This window comes from Haemaphysalis longicornis, unplaced genomic scaffold (assembly GCF_048455015.1).
Source record: "Haemaphysalis longicornis isolate Haplotype H1 unplaced genomic scaffold, Haemaphysalis longicornis Haplotype H1 scaffold_5, whole genome shotgun sequence".
Taxonomy (NCBI): domain Eukaryota; kingdom Metazoa; phylum Arthropoda; class Arachnida; order Ixodida; family Ixodidae; genus Haemaphysalis; species Haemaphysalis longicornis.
The window spans coordinates 75,502,359-75,517,736 of record NW_027526385.1 but is presented as its reverse complement, the minus strand read 5'-3'; the positions used below and the strand labels follow the sequence as shown (position 1 = coordinate 75,517,736).

The 15,378-nt window shown below is 47.4% G+C and overlaps 1 protein-coding gene across 1 annotated transcript in view; it reads right to left on the bottom strand.

The window, feature by feature from the left end:
• Positions 1-15,378, bottom strand: part of LOC144139771 (lysosomal alpha-glucosidase-like) — a 105,097-nt gene that overhangs the window by 22,227 nt on the left and 67,492 nt on the right. Inside the window, exons 14-16 of the mRNA XM_077672032.1 lie at positions 14,384-14,532; positions 11,975-12,059; positions 624-832 (exon numbers count right to left, since the gene is read on the bottom strand). Of these exons, the coding sequence (XP_077528158.1) occupies positions 624-832; positions 11,975-12,059; positions 14,384-14,532 (443 nt within the window). The remainder of the gene's footprint in view (positions 1-623; positions 833-11,974; positions 12,060-14,383; positions 14,533-15,378) is intronic.

Sequence of the window (15,378 nt, the reverse complement as noted above, 5' to 3'; positions counted from 1 at the left end):
GAGCAGCATGCACAAAATACCAAAAATACCGAGTGCACGTGCGCGTGCGCTTCGTAAGGAGCGCCCGGCGTCGGCTAGCTGGACCTTCGTGAATACTCTGTCCAGCGTTCGTGGCCTGATCTCTCGCGTGCTGCTCTCTTCTCGCCAGATCACGTGCGTTGGCAGCCGAAGTGGACAGCACTGACGTTGAGTTCGCGAAACCGGTTGCTGCAGGTTCTAGGGTGTGCTAACGTGGTCCACTTTGTGAAAGATGTGAAGGGCTGCGGACAAATGGATCAGGGCCTGCCAGTCATAAAGAACTTTAAGCGGCAAGGTACGAAACTCTTGTGAGGTGCAACAACCGGGTCTCTAACGAAGGGAGAGAGGCCGCCACCTCTGCTATTTCTACAGGCTTGCACCAATAGTGCAAGCTGCGCCATTTTTTATGTGTTTCTAACTCTGATTTAAAAAAATATGCAGAAACGAGTTGCGGCGTCCCGTTAAAATTGCCCTTCCGAGCTGCCTTCACTTCATTCACGCTCGCCAGACAGAGTACGATCACACAACCAAGGGAATCCTACATCAGGCGGGCCTGTTAAGTTCGGCTAGGAGCAACAAACGCAAAGTTAGACTTCCGCACTCACCGCAGTCTCCTGGGAGACGTTGCCGACAGGGGAACGATGTTCCCTCCTCTGAGCAGAAGCAGAACGCGGTGCCGCCCGCGACGTAACTCCCGGAACCCGCCGGACATCTTCGAAGGTCCGCGGGGCAGCCGGGAAGAATCGATGGCCGCGCAGGTCTCGAAGTCGTACCAGACACCCTCCGGAACGTATGCGAGCCATTGGGTCACATTCTGTGCGACGTGTATATGGGCCAGAGACACTTGTAAGCACACGCTATGCCGCAAGCCAGAACTGAAAAGCCTAAGTGAGCAATTCTTCGCTGTCCAGATAAAGATATTTGCGACACAACGTGCAAATTGACCTGCTTTGGCAACGCACAATAAAATCCCAGCATAAGGTACAAGAGGTAAGTGGTAGATGGCTATGACAAGCATGCACCGTGTATTAAAAAATGTCTGTGAAAATATGCAGCAGCTGTAGACCGGACTGCAGTGACTGAATGATGTGCCCGGACAGACAGCCTTATCTCTTATTCTTTATACTCTCTTAAAGGGGTCCTGAAATACCTTCCGCCGATGCATGGATGTACATGTACCCAAATAAAGCAACGTATTTGCAATCTCCTCCCGCAAGAATTTTGTTAAAGCGATGAGTATTAGCTGAGAAATCGTAAATCAAAAACCGCGCATTATCGTCGCTCCGCGTTTCCTCCTCCTTTCGACTTACTCTCCGCTGTTGACGGCGCGCGAGCCTTGCATCCCATGATGCTGCGCTCCGCAGCGGTGACGTACTTCCGCTCTTGCGCTGCTCAGACTGTCGTCTGCTACGGGCAAGCTTTGTTGACACCATGAATCCCTCAAGGCTGGAAAAGCGGACGAAAAATCTGGCCGCATGTATGCGGCGGCCTGGCCTTGCCCTTTCGCGGTGTACGTTGCTGGCGGCACATGACTTTTTATCGGCGGCGAACTCGCAGCCGCACGGCGAGGGTCGTGCGCTCGTTCCCTTGATGCACCGCGCACTGTTTATCCAAAAAGCGCCGTATCAGATGTGGCCCCGCCGGTGCCGGTTCTTATTTTGCGGCGGTGGTAATTCGTGCCGGCGGCATGTGAAAAAGACATTTTAAACCGATACAGAACCCGTGCACAAAACGCTTCAATCATGTCACCAGTTAAGCTTGGGGCGACGCGTGGTGGAGAGCGGCAACGTTGGCAAAACATGCTCCGGCGCGACTCTGAGTTTTCTAGTGCTGGAGCGAGCGCCATTTCTTTGACAATATCAAACATCGGTTGCCTTGGCAACAAGGCACAAACCTCCCCAGAAGTCAGTTACGGTTGCGTGATCCCGGTTCAGCTCGGGGCCCCACCTCGCGACATGTGGGCACTGCAGGCGCACCACTCACTCCCATTGGGAAGTGTGAGATGCGTTTGGCATTACAGGAGGCGATGGTGTGTGTGTTGTGGACGCCTTTGTTTCGCGATGAAATGCGACGTTGTGCTTCTGCGGGTGGATAGTGCTTCCCATGGTCTGGATTATCTTTCTCGAGCGACGTACGACTCAACCTCGCATGGGGTATGTGCAGTGTGCGTGGCTAAAAGCCATCGGCTTGTGCGCCAGAGTTAAGTGACTTGCTGTTCGTCCCCGCAAAGCGCGCGCGAGGTGAGTACCGAATTTACGACGGGCAGGAGGCAACCCATCCTCTGTCAATCGTGGTTCAGACTTTCAACGCATGTTGTGACGTTGTGTTCGTTAGAAACGCATCTCTGGATTGTTTTGAAGGTGAATAAAATGTATGCGTCAAACCCGGGAATTCGGCTCAGGGAGTTCTCTGCGATTGCACGAAAGAATTGCCACGGGGCTTCAAAGCTTTCTTTATGGAACGTACTCAGGTAACAGAATATCCATGTCGTGTTATGGCCGTGTTGCATTCAATACAAACGGGTAAGCGTTTGTTTTACACTTGTTTCGTTTGTCGTAAAATGCCCAAGCACTCCGGCACTCCGCTGGCAGATCAGCCGGCGAGCCGACGCTGAGCAGACGACTCATCTTCTTGCCGGAAGTGCGTGAAAAAGCCGCCCAATAGCAGGATGTCTAGCTCATTACGAACATCTGGGAATCGATGATGTAGACATGTGAAGATGGCGGCGTCCAAAAACACGAAGGAAAGGGTGAGAAAAAAACGACAAACTTTGCAACTAAAGTGTGAGCTTTCCGCTGCGCGTAAAAGAGTAATACTTGGCACAGAGGACGTTGACGACCCAATCTAACGGTTGCGCTAGTTTATTTAGTGTGCTCAAAATGCCTTTCAGGGCCCCTTTAATATCTCTCTCTTTCTCTCTCTACTTTACCTTTTACCTCCCCTCTACTTCCCTTTCCCTTCACTGGGTTGTATGCAGAGCAGATGAGCTTCCGGACTAGCACAAAACTATCCACAGTGAACTTTCTTGCCTTTTTCTTTCCCCCAAACTACAATCAACCAACCCGGTAAATGTCGCCGAAAGATGTCCTCTTCCGCCACTGCAACGTAAGTAAGTGCTTCTCTTTTTAAGTGCAATGCACTTCTTAAGAGACGCTGAACCTGCGTCCACCGGCGATGTCCGCGCACGTGGAGATAGGCGCGCGCAGCCTGGCCGCTGACATAGCACATACCCACGTGGTGGATTGGCCAGGAATCTCCTCGTCTTCCTTGGCAACGGGGGGAGATGGGCGCGCGCTGCCTGGCCGCTGACATGGCACATACCCACGTGGGGGATTGGGAAGGAATCGGGCGTGAGAAGGGCTAATGCACCCGCTTAAAGGAGTACTGACACGAAATTTCAAAGCTGAGATCCGCTCTAGCAATCAAGTACAACGACAACACAAATAGGTGTCTGTGAATAAATGCATCTTTCTTTCTTTGTAGTTGTGTGTGTGTGTGATCTCTCTTTCGCGAACATTACCGAACCGCGCAAATTCAACTCGTGCATTCGCACTTTCACATTCTTCCCCTCGGGGAAATGCAGGGAATTTTTTCTTTTCTCCCCAGCCCACCTGTCACGCTTTCCGTCGTCTCGCTCCTCCAATAATAAACACGGTGAAGGCTTGCTCAAGTCAATTCAATTTTAGCGCGTTCCCCTTCTCCCGCCCCATATTCTTGAAAAATTCGTCACGCTGGGACTCCTTGGCATTCCGCAACGAGGCAGCATCCACGGGCTTCCGCCCTTTTTGTATTGTTACATGGGGGCAGGACACTAGAAATGAACCATGGATGTTGCGAGCGACGTATTTATACTATGTACGTGATGTCGGCCGTGCGAGAGCCCGCACAGGTGGTTTTTCGTCTCCGCAGGTAGGGCCCATAGCTTCCATGTTATTTCTTTCGTGGTAGTAGTTTTAACACAAACGTGCTTCATGCCGGGACACACCAAGGTTTCACTGACGTCATATCCGACACAAAATGACGCCGGGACAACGAACACAAGCGAAATTCCAGAAAAAGTTTTGTTGACGCAGATGGTGCTGCCGTCTAGGAGAGGTGAAGCGAAGTAGTGCGTCATGACCCTAACGAGCGCCGACAGTTGGCGGAAGCTGCGTCGCAGGAACGCCGACGGGTGAATGGCGCGAACGTGACTGATTTGATGCGAAGAGAAACGCGAGGGCGACGTGGAACGCGTTCACGGTTCAAGCTACGAACTCTACCTCTCGCGTTACACAAGCTGAGCTCGTCGCAACGCAACCGTCTGCCGTACACGCCACGGAGCAGGACCAATGTGATCGCACCTTTGCTGAAACGACCTGCTAGCGGGACGTCGTTTGCAAAGTACACTCACAAGACACCTGTCGAGCCGCAAATCATGCTCCCTTCGCTGCAGATTTTGCTGCCTATTTCACTATTGTGTTTTGCCTATTCCTATGACTGAGGAATCAACCGCAGTTTTTTATTCGTCAAAACGTACTAGTGATCACTCCTTTCTTGACCGTGATTTTGGGTCAAAACATAGTAGTAAAGGCTGTTTTTTTTTCAACGTGTATTTTTTGTTAATTTTCTATCAGGAAACTCAAGCACCCGTGAAGGAACCCTGCAAGTGTTACGGATGCTGTAACTACCACGTATGTATGGATGTTTTGCATCCAATATGCCTAATGTTTTCTGTTTTCTCAACAATATTCACAAGAAAAAACATTGCCACCAGACGTACCAGTTCAGAAAGAGTTTTTCCTCTTGAAATATCGCGTTTAAGTAATGTTTTACCTTTTGGCCGAAACACTGACTTGAGGGACAGACAGGCAAACGAAATTTTTCTGCTTAGGTAGCCCAAGAAAGACTGTCGTCTCCAAAAGCGCGTTCAGCCTGAGCCAGGTAGATGAGCTTCAAGAAGTTCTTGCGGCCCATACGTCTTCTTACGTTGTTTGAAGGCGAAAACCCAACGATTGTCAAAGAGTTCTCCGCTTCTGAATTGTGTTTGCGTTTCTTTCTTCGCTGTCGCTTATTCGTCTTACGAAGCGATTTAAACCGACAGGTTTAATTGAATGAACTCGCCAACCACGCGGCAGCGTCCCCTCAGTCAGCGCTCTCCTCTGCGTGCACCTGTTTTACACACGTACCGCCACGTTCACCTGTCATGGCGCGCGCATGATGCTTGTTCCATTCTGCCATAGTGCCAGGTTAGCGCTGTGGTTAAAGCCTTTAGCTGCTGCTCTGGCGACACGAGCTCGAATTGCACAGTAGCCCAATTTGTTTTCCCTTTACAGCGGCCTCCATTTTCTTACCATTCGTGTTGGCAATGAGGATAACGAATACTAGTAAACCCTATTCGAACTGTACAAATACCTCTTAATCCGGAACTACAAATGCGAAAAAACAAGAGGTTTAAATTCGCTTTCCCGTATAGAACGCCTACAATTGTACGAGAACCCATATCCAAAGCGCCATAAACCCCATTGGGCATTACCTACGTTCCGTACAAACTATGCTCATCAACTCCTATCATATCAACTTCCCACCAACATTAAACAAGCTCACTCATGAGGGTATCGATATTGATACTTTTTTATTGTCATTTTTACGCAGTTATCTCGCCGATAATTCACGTTCTACATAAGAATATGCGGTTTATTTTTAATATTCAGGTCAGTGCTATATAACTTCGATTGAATGTTTGACAAGAAAAGCTTGATTTGTTTTGTGAATTGTTAATGAGTAGTCTTGGATTGTTCGTGCGCATGTATTTTTGTTTGCTTGATCACTGATCTTTTTCTGTTTTTTCTTCCACTACGCAGGGTGTAGTACAATGTCATTTTTTTTAATGGCGCAGAGCGTAGTAGAATATCAGTTCTTGCCTTTATTATTTATTTTTCTTTTTCCACCACGAAGAGCGTAGTAGAATGTCATGTTTTTATTTTCTCTTTTTTCTTTTTTTTTCTCGCTACGCAGACCGTAGTACAATGTTAAACTCTGCCGTCTATTGCGGTTTGCTGTCGCTGTCAGCTGTAAGGGTGGTGGAAGCTCAGTCAAGCGATTTTAGCTTTTACTCCCACCTCCTCCATCACTTGTATTGAAGCAAATAAATGCTATTATTAATATTATCATTATTATTATTATTGTTTCTGTACCCAGGCTCCGCCTGTGCTTTATTTTTGTAATTTTCGCTACTTCAATATGTGTGTGTCTTGTCGCTTGTATGTTTCTTGCAATATGTTTCTTGTATTTTGTTTTCATGTAACTATCCGTGCGCCAGCACTCAGGCCTCTGGCTGTTCCTGGGCACGTAAATAAACATGATTGATTGATTGATTGATTGATTATTATTATTATTATTATTATTGTTATTCTTTTTCTTCTTCTTCTTCTTCTTGATGATGATGGTTGGAGTTTTTTGGCGCAAGGCCAGCTGGGGCAAAGAGCGCCTCTTCTTCTTCTTCTTCTTCTTATTATTATTATTAATATTATTATTATTACCAAGCTGCGTCCTTCTACAACATCGGCGCAAGTAGCCAAGCACTTGTGCTCTGTGGGTGCTGTGCCGATCATGTGCAAGCGACTGAAAACGAGGCATGACTCGTACGCTTCCTTCTACGTCGCCGTGGACGACGTGTGTTTCGAGAAACTGAGAGACCCTGCGCTTTGGCCGCGGCACTGCCTGTTTAAACCCTTCTGCGGTGAGTTGTGTGAACAAATGATCTATGTCGAGGAACACCGTTTCGATGGCGAGTAACTGCAGTTTTGATTTTTTCTACCAAAATGTCCGTGGGCTACGTACTAAATCTGCCGAATTTTTTTCTAATGTGGTTTCTTCTTGCTTTCCAGTAATAATTCTTACAGAAACCTGGCTGTGCCCGGAAATTAGCTCTAATTCCTTCTTTCCCCCAAACTATCAAGTCTTTCGGCATGACCGTGACCCTTCGTGCGGCAAACAACGGGGAGGTGGCGTTTTGGTTGCCCTACACGATTCGATTAAATGTAAACGGCGCCTGGACCTTGAATTGTAAACTGAGTCTATCTGGTTAGAGGTGCTTTGCTCTCGGGGCAAACGCCTCTTACTATGTACTTACTACATACCACCCGAGACAAATGCCACTGACTTCAAACATACCCTAAATTCAATAGAAAATGTTGTAACCTCTCACAGTGATCACGATTTTCTAATAACTGGTGACTTTAACGCACCCGGCATTGCATGGGAAACTCAGTTGGTTGATCGGGCGTCCCATCCGACATCACATAAGTGTGAAATTTTGCTAGATTTTATTTCTTTCACTTCGTTACAGCAATCCAACTTCATTAGGAATCGGTGTGGAAACGTTTTGGACTTGTCTTTTACTAACATGGAACACTTTGAGGTGTCGCGTAGTTATACTGACCTCGTAAAACCAGACAGGTTTCACCCCCCCTTACTCATTTCAATTTATAACGTATCCCTTGCCCACCACAGTCCTCCCGTCAACCCACCAGGCGTCCGTGGTTACAACTTCGCTCGTGGGGACTATATTGGCTTGTTTCACTTCCTTGCTGAGACGGATTGGTCACCATTGGACACTCTCAATGACGCAGACGAAATGACTGATTTTTTCACCGAAGTACTTCACGATGGCTTAAGCAGATTTGTACCAAAAAAAACTAAAAAAAGTAGCAATTATCCGTACTGGTTTTCATCTGAACTAAGAAAGGCCCTTGGTATATAGAATCGAGCTCACAAACAAGCAAAAAAAACTGGCCAAGAGAGGTGGCAGAGCGAGTTTCGTCAACTCAGGTCGCATTGTAAAAATCTGCTTAAGCGCGATAGGTCCAGTTATATTGCCGCGGTTGAAGCCGATGCGCCGCGCAATGCTAAAGCTTTCTGGGGTCATGTCCGTGCACAAACTTCCAAAAACAACCCTGGAGGTATTAACCTCACTGACAAGAGGGGTGACAGCATTCCTGACGTTCCTAATGCTTTTGCTCAACAATTCAGTTCAGTATTTGGCAAGAAAAGTGCAGCCTGCCCCCCTCAAGTGTTTCCGGGGTATGATAAAAGCCCAGAATGTTTTATTTCGGAAAGTCTTGTATCAAGAGCTCTAAAGCGAGTTAAGTCCTCATTTTCGTGCGGCCCTGATGGCATTCCTTCGGCAGTACTGAAGGCGTTTGGGGATCTTCTTGTTCCGGTCTTGGCGCTAATATTTCGAACGTCACTCAATACCGGTAAGTTCCCTACTCGTTGGAAGACTGCGCGGGTTGTTCCTATATTTAAGTCAGGGTCAAAGTTAGACCCCACAAACTACCGCCCGATTTCTATTCTCTGCGCCGCTTCAAAACTCTTTGAGACAGTACTACATACACTACTCTCTTTCAGCGTAAAAACTATATTATTACCTCAGCAACACGGCTTTCTCGCTGGGAGATCGACCACCACTAATCTCGTCAACTTCATGCTGCATGCTTCGGAAGCTGTGCAAGGGAGAGGTCAACTTGATGTAGTCTACTTTGATTGAAGCAAGGCTTTTGATGTCGTCTGCCACGAGCTCTTAGCCAAAAAACTATCTGAGCTTGATATACAACCATCCCTGATATCTCTTATATGCAATTATCTATGTGATAGGTCATGTTTCGTGCATGTAAATGGACAGTCTTCTCTTTCCTATGAGGTCACCAGTGGTGTCCCTCAGGGCTCAGTTCTCGGGCCACTTCTCTTCTCAATCTTTATAAATGATGTCGCGACAATATTTAATGATTGTAATTTTCTTTTATATGCCGATGATGTAAAAATATTTAAATCTGTTTCCAACTCTGCCAGCTGGTCCGCTCTCCAGAAAGCAATCTCGTCCTTCTCGCATTGGTGCTCCTGCAACAAAACTCCTCATTAATACATCTAAAACTAAGGTAATGACATACACAAGAAAGACTGACAACATCTTGTTTCCCTATAACATCAACGGTGAATTACTCCCACGTGTGGTAGAGGTTAATGACCTAGGCGTCACTTTCGACCGTAAACTGAGCTTCTCTCCACATATTCAGGTAATTACTCGTAGAGCTCTTCGATCGCTTGGCGTTGTCTGTCGCGTGTCCAAGGAGTTCAAGGAGCCGATTTCTCTTCTCAAGCTCTACACAACTATATGTCGTCCTCAGCTTGAATATGCATCTGTTGTCTGGAACAGCACGAGCAAAACAAACCGTAAGCTTGTAGAAAGGGTCCAAAATAAGTTCATATCTATCTTCCACCATCGCTTTGGCGATAGTAGTAATTATAACCCTGGATCGCCCTCTTTATTGACGCTATCATGCTTAACTTCCAGGCGGAACAAGGCTGATATTCTCTTCCTCTTTAAAATTATGCACGGCATAGTGTCCTGTGGTGAGCTGCTACAGCATGTTCGTCTTTATGTGCCGCAAAAGTGGACCAGGAAACGTGATACCTTTTGCAACCCCAATTGTCTGCGTGTCTTGTGCCCAGTGTTCCGACTGCAATGCACGTACAATCGGTACTCGGATTACCTTGATATATTGCCGCGAACCATACATTGGGTTTGTTTTCCCAGCTGAAAGGGGTGCTGTCTTTCGTCAAGCGCGTGAGTGGCTCTGCAATGCGTGCGAAGTTTGCGACGAAGCGACGGTAGTATGCGCACAGCCCGAGAAATCTTCGCACGCCCTTCTTGTCTTTCGGCCTAGGGAAGTTCGCGATAGCTGAAGTTTTTGCCGGGTCAGGTAGGACTCCCGCGGCGTTGACGACGTGGCCCAAGAACTTGAGTTCCTCGTATGCGAAACGGCACTTTTCAGGCTTCAGCGTCAACCCCGACGTACGAATGGCCTCGAGTACAGACTCCAACCTTGCAAGGTGTTCGTCGAAAGTCCGAGCGAATACCACTACGTCGTCGAGGTATACGAGGCAGGTGTGCCACTTAAGGCCAGCTAGCACAGTGTCCATGACTCTTTGAAACGTCGCTGGTGCTGTGCACAGCCCAAACGGCATCACCTTGAACTCGTATAGGCCGTCTGGGGTTATAAATGCCGTCTTCTCTCGGTCTCTCTCGTCCACTTCAATTTGCCAGTAGCCGGTCTTCAGGTCCATCGATGAGAAGTACTTCGCGTGGCAGAGGTGGTCGAGGGCGTCGTCGATTCGGGGGAGGGGGTACACGTCCTTTTTCGTGATTTTGTTCAGTCGTCGGTAGTCAACACAATCGCAGATATGCTGTCAATGTACGTTGACGTTGAACATAAGACTTGGGACGAAGTGCTCCCGTATGTCACGTTTGCGTACAACACTGCTATCCAGGAGACGACGCAGCTGACGCCGTTCGAGCTTGTCTACGGTAGAAGGCCGACTACGATGCTCGACGCCATGCTTCCGCACGTAGAAGACGACGACCTCAACGCCGACGTCCACGAATATCTTCAACGTGCGGAGGAGGCCCGCCAGCTCGCTCGAGTTCGTATAACGGACCAGCAGCTGGTGGATGCGGGCCGCTACAACCTCCGACGCCGAGACGCCGAGTACCAACCAGGGGATCGTGTGTGGGTTTGGACTCCCATCCGACGACGCGGACTCAGTGAGAAGCTCCTGCGACGCTATTTCGGACCCTACCAGATTCTACGACGTGTTGGCCAACTTACCTACGAAGTGATCCCTGATGGTGACCCCGGCACATCACGACAACGCAGGCGGCCTGAAGTCGTCCACGTGGTTCGCCTAAAACCTTTCTACGGACGATGACGAACTTTTATTTTCATTTGTTCGGACTGTCGCTTATGTTAGCATCGGGTCGATGCACTCTTAGAGGGGGGGTAATGCCGCGAACCATACATTGGGTTTGTTTATTTGTGTCTTGCTTTTACCGCCCGGCTGCGCCGGTCTGCGTTATCTGTGCGCCAAGAGAAGCGCGTGTTCCATTCTTTCTTTCTGTGCCGCATGTGTTATCTGTTGTGATAGGGAGAGCATTCCGATCTAACGTGAACAGCCCAGAATAATCTTCTTGGATCTACTATGTTCTCGATGCGAATCGACGTTTCGAGAACCACGCGCGCCGAAAGATAAAAAGCCTGCAGTGCGGACGCCGGGGCATTCGATTCTGCGACGCTCGCTGACGCAAGTCACTTTGTTGACCGCTGCTTCGCCGCCTCTGTATTCTTTTCAGTTGTTAGGGGAGCACAAGTTCGCTCCAATAAACTTGTTTCTCCTGCACGACAACTGCGTCGTCCTTGGCTTCGTGACAATATTTAATGATTGCCCTACTCTGTTTCGCAAACATGTCTGTAAGTTTGTATTGGCGTAGCTGCCAACCTCTCTTATTCTACATTTGTCTTTTATCCTTGAGTTCATGCACTTAAATGACTTTCATTCCGTAACTTCAACATAAGCTATCCTTTCATTTTTTTTTGTATTTTGTATTTTATTCTGTATTTGAAAGATGTGTACATTATGTTGCGTGTGTTTCTGTTTCCGTGCGCCAGCACAAAGGCCGACCGCGGCTGTTCCTGGGCACGCAAATAAATGATTAATTGATTGATTGATTGATTGATTGATTGATTGATTGATTGATTGATTGATTGATTGATTGATTGATTGATTGATTGATTGATTGATTGATTGATTGATTGATTGATTGATTGATTGATTTGTGTGTTGTGTTGTCTTGATTTTAGTTTGTTTTTATGTATGTTTTGTATATGGTGTACCAGTACCAAGACCCTAGGGTTGTTCCTGGGCACCGAAAATAAAGGTTGATTGATTGATTGATTATTATTATTATTATTACGATCCCTTGTCACGTTTGAAGAGACTTCCAAGGCTTTAGCCTTAAAAGAATTTTCTGCGCGGAAGGTTTATCGTTGACGAAAGCTTTGTTAACCAGCCCCTCAACAGTCGCAAGAAAAGCAACATGGAATCACGACATGTGCATGGTGGCGCGGTTCTCAATACTCACGGGTTTCAAAATGGGAACTATCATCAGTGCCGAGCCCCACAGGAACTGGTTGTCTATGCGCGCTGCCTCGCTGTCATTCGGGAATCTGGAATAAAAAAACGGCTCAGGTTTAACGCTGTTAGACATAGTTGTCACGAGCGAAAGCAACGGCTATGCAGTGCTCGAGATTTGGCAGCCGGCAGTCTGCTATATCTACTGAATGATATCATTCAACCTGTTGCTTGCGTTGAAGGGCACGCGCTGATAGCTCCGCCAGAGAACCCAGGGATGGCGAGGCTGAGGGACCAGGCGCCGACAAAGCAGTCGTTACACGCTCACTTAGTCAAGTGGTATCGCACCACTGATACTCCTGGTGAAAAGGAAGAAAGGCTCGGCTTGCGCGGCTGCGGCTTAAGGTCACTTGCAAGGCGATGTATGACCTATAAACATGTCAGGAAGTATTGTTTTCGCTACATAAGTAAGAGAATCGTGTGGTGGGCTAGGTTGGGGCACTCTAAAGCTAATTTAGGGGCCGCCGTAAGATAATTGGCTAAAGTTGGCGAGTAACACTTGCTACTTTACAGGGAAAAAAGGGGAGGGGCACCCGACGGCGGTGGCGTAGTGGCTAAGGTTGTGTACTGCTGAGCCAAAGGATGTGGATTCGATTCCCGGCCGCGGCGGCCGCTTTTCTGATGAAGCCGAAAAGCGAAAGCGCCAGTGTGTTCGAGATTTTGGCGCACGTTAAAGATCCCCAGGTGGTGAGATTAATCCAGAGCCGTCCACTACGGCGCGCCTCATCGCCTGTGTAGCGTCGGCGTGTTAACCCTCATAATCAATCAATAAACAAATCAAGCGGGAAGGGGTGGCTTAATGTAAAAGCGGGGGACGGGAATTTTTTCATCAAAACGTTTATAAAGATATAATCGAGATCAGCATAATTGGGACTATGTACCGTTTGTTTCTTTGGGAAGCCTTATAGGATGCGTATGTTTGCGTATATGCGGAGTAAAAACGTATTGTTCATGGCAAAAAGGTGATTTTTATGGCTTTATAAGGAAAGTGACCTGAATTTCACCTTGAAAGGAATTAATAGTAATGTAGAGCGGGATGAGAAGTGACGGAGCAGATGACTCCACTGTGACGAATGCATTACACGTGACAAAATTGAAACCTCTTGAGTAAAGGTATTGCGATACAACTCCTCTCTCTGCTCTTCACCTTCAAGAGACACAAATTATGATCATAATTACGGCACGTATGGTAATAATGTCGATGGTACTGATCACAATAAATATGATATTAATGATGGTGACTGCGACGGCGGCGATGATTCAATTCATTTTTTTTATTTCATTTTGCTATGAAATTGCGAAGAAGTAACGACCTGGATCATGACGTACGCCTAGAAAATTTTTTTGGTGTAATAGTGCAAACATTATGTTTCATAAAAGTAATGCGAAGTTCGCTTTACCGCCTTGTAACTAGGAGTTCGACAAATGATGATATGTTCCCGAGTTCCTCTGGTAATGACCTGTTGTTCATAGCAATGTTCGCAAGTTGTTCGCACTAGGAAAAACTCATCCCTAAGGTTAATATTCCTCCTCAAGAATTGAACTTCGGGGAGGCCAAATGAATACTCCATACGTGCGTGGGGAGGGGGGCGAAGGGGAAGAAGAAGAACGGCGCCCCCTTGCTTGTGTTTATGATGAGCCCTTTACTAGTCACAAGGCTGTGTTCTCACTAGTTCCTCCGAAAGGGCCATTAACATCTCTTGTTCATTCATTCAAACCTTCGTTCGTTTGCTTGTTTATTTGTTTGTTATCTTGCTAACTTGCATGCTTGCATGTTTGTTTGTTTGTTTGTTTCCTCATTTGTTGTTTGTTTGCTTGTCTGTCTGTCTGTCTGTCTGTCTGCTTGCATGCTTGTCGGCTTGCATGTTTGTTTCTATCTCTCTCTCTCTCTCCGTTATCCTTTCTGGAGCCTTTCACTAGAAATTACGTCAATCCTTCCTTATTATTCAAATTCACTAATAAGAAGGTTTTACTACCCGCCGCGGTGGCTCAGTGGCTAAGGCGTTGCGCTGCGGAGCACGAGGTCGCGGGTTCGTTTCCCGGCCGCGGCGGCCGCTTTTCTGATGGAGGCGAAAAGCAAAAACGCCCGTGTGTACGAGATTTCGGCGCACGATAAAGATCCCCAGGTGGTCAAAATTAATCCGGAGTCCTCCACTATGGCGCGCCTCATCGCCTGCGTTGCGTCGGCGCGTTAAACCCCACTATCAATCAATCAATCAATCAAGAAGGTTTTACTACGTAAGAGACCAAAATTCAGGGCCAAGCAGGCGGTTTTTTGTTTTAAGACTTCAGACACAATTGAATGACAGTGAAGCGTTACGAATCGCTGCAAACATTTCTGCGATGGTGGCGCACTCACTCGACGAACAGAGGCCGCGCGACGGTTTCCCCAGCCACATGGCTTCGGTGGAAGAGGTAATAGAGGTAAGGGCGCAGCGCTAGCCGAATCTTCACCATGTCGATCATCTCGCTGTGAAAGGCGCTCGAGAAGGAAGACGAGGCAGATTGCTGAAACAGGAAAGACCTTACGGTAGAGTGGCGATCAACTGTAAGGTGATCGCTCGAGCGGCAACCTAATTAAACGGCAGTATCACGTTACGTCATCACCTTTCGTGGAGAGGGAAACATCTCATTAGCTTCTCTCTCTGATCGCTGTTCGTTGAGCAGTTGTGACTCCCTCCTAAAAAGTCGGAGCTTTTTGCTTTTATTACGCGTCGACAAGGAGATAGCGGGGACACTGAACAAGACGCATTCTTCTGTTTTTGTAGGAGTCGGCGGAATCAACTTCAAAGTCATGGGCGAGTGATAGCCCATGCATGCAACGACGTAGACTCACGATTACCGCAAAAGTGAAACGAACGCAGAAAAATGCTGGCAAGTTAGTTATCGTGGTGACTGTTGAAGCCCGGAGCAACCAACGAAAAGAAGAAAGAAGCACAACCTTTATGTTCACAGTCTCGTAATCGGTCGCTGTGCAACTTGAGATGACCACCGGAGCATGCTCCTTCGATCACCTTCAAATTGAGCACGACCGTACATCATCATAATGACAATATTCGCCGTTCTCACCTACCGCTCGACGCCCAGTGTCCGCCGAATTCCATTCCTGCTTCCAAGTAACTTTATACCATCATTTCACATATACTTTTTTACCACCGCATGCAACTGTCCTGTACCTTCGGTGAACACACCATTACCCTTGTCTTACGCTTATTATTCTGCTCCCATTTTAACAGCGGAGCTGTTTAAGCTCAAGATTGGTCCGGTGGGCTTAGCAAAAAAAAAAAAAAAATAACATTGTTGCCTGTGAATGGTGCACCACCAAAGATAGGGCATTATAACTGTGAAGCCAGC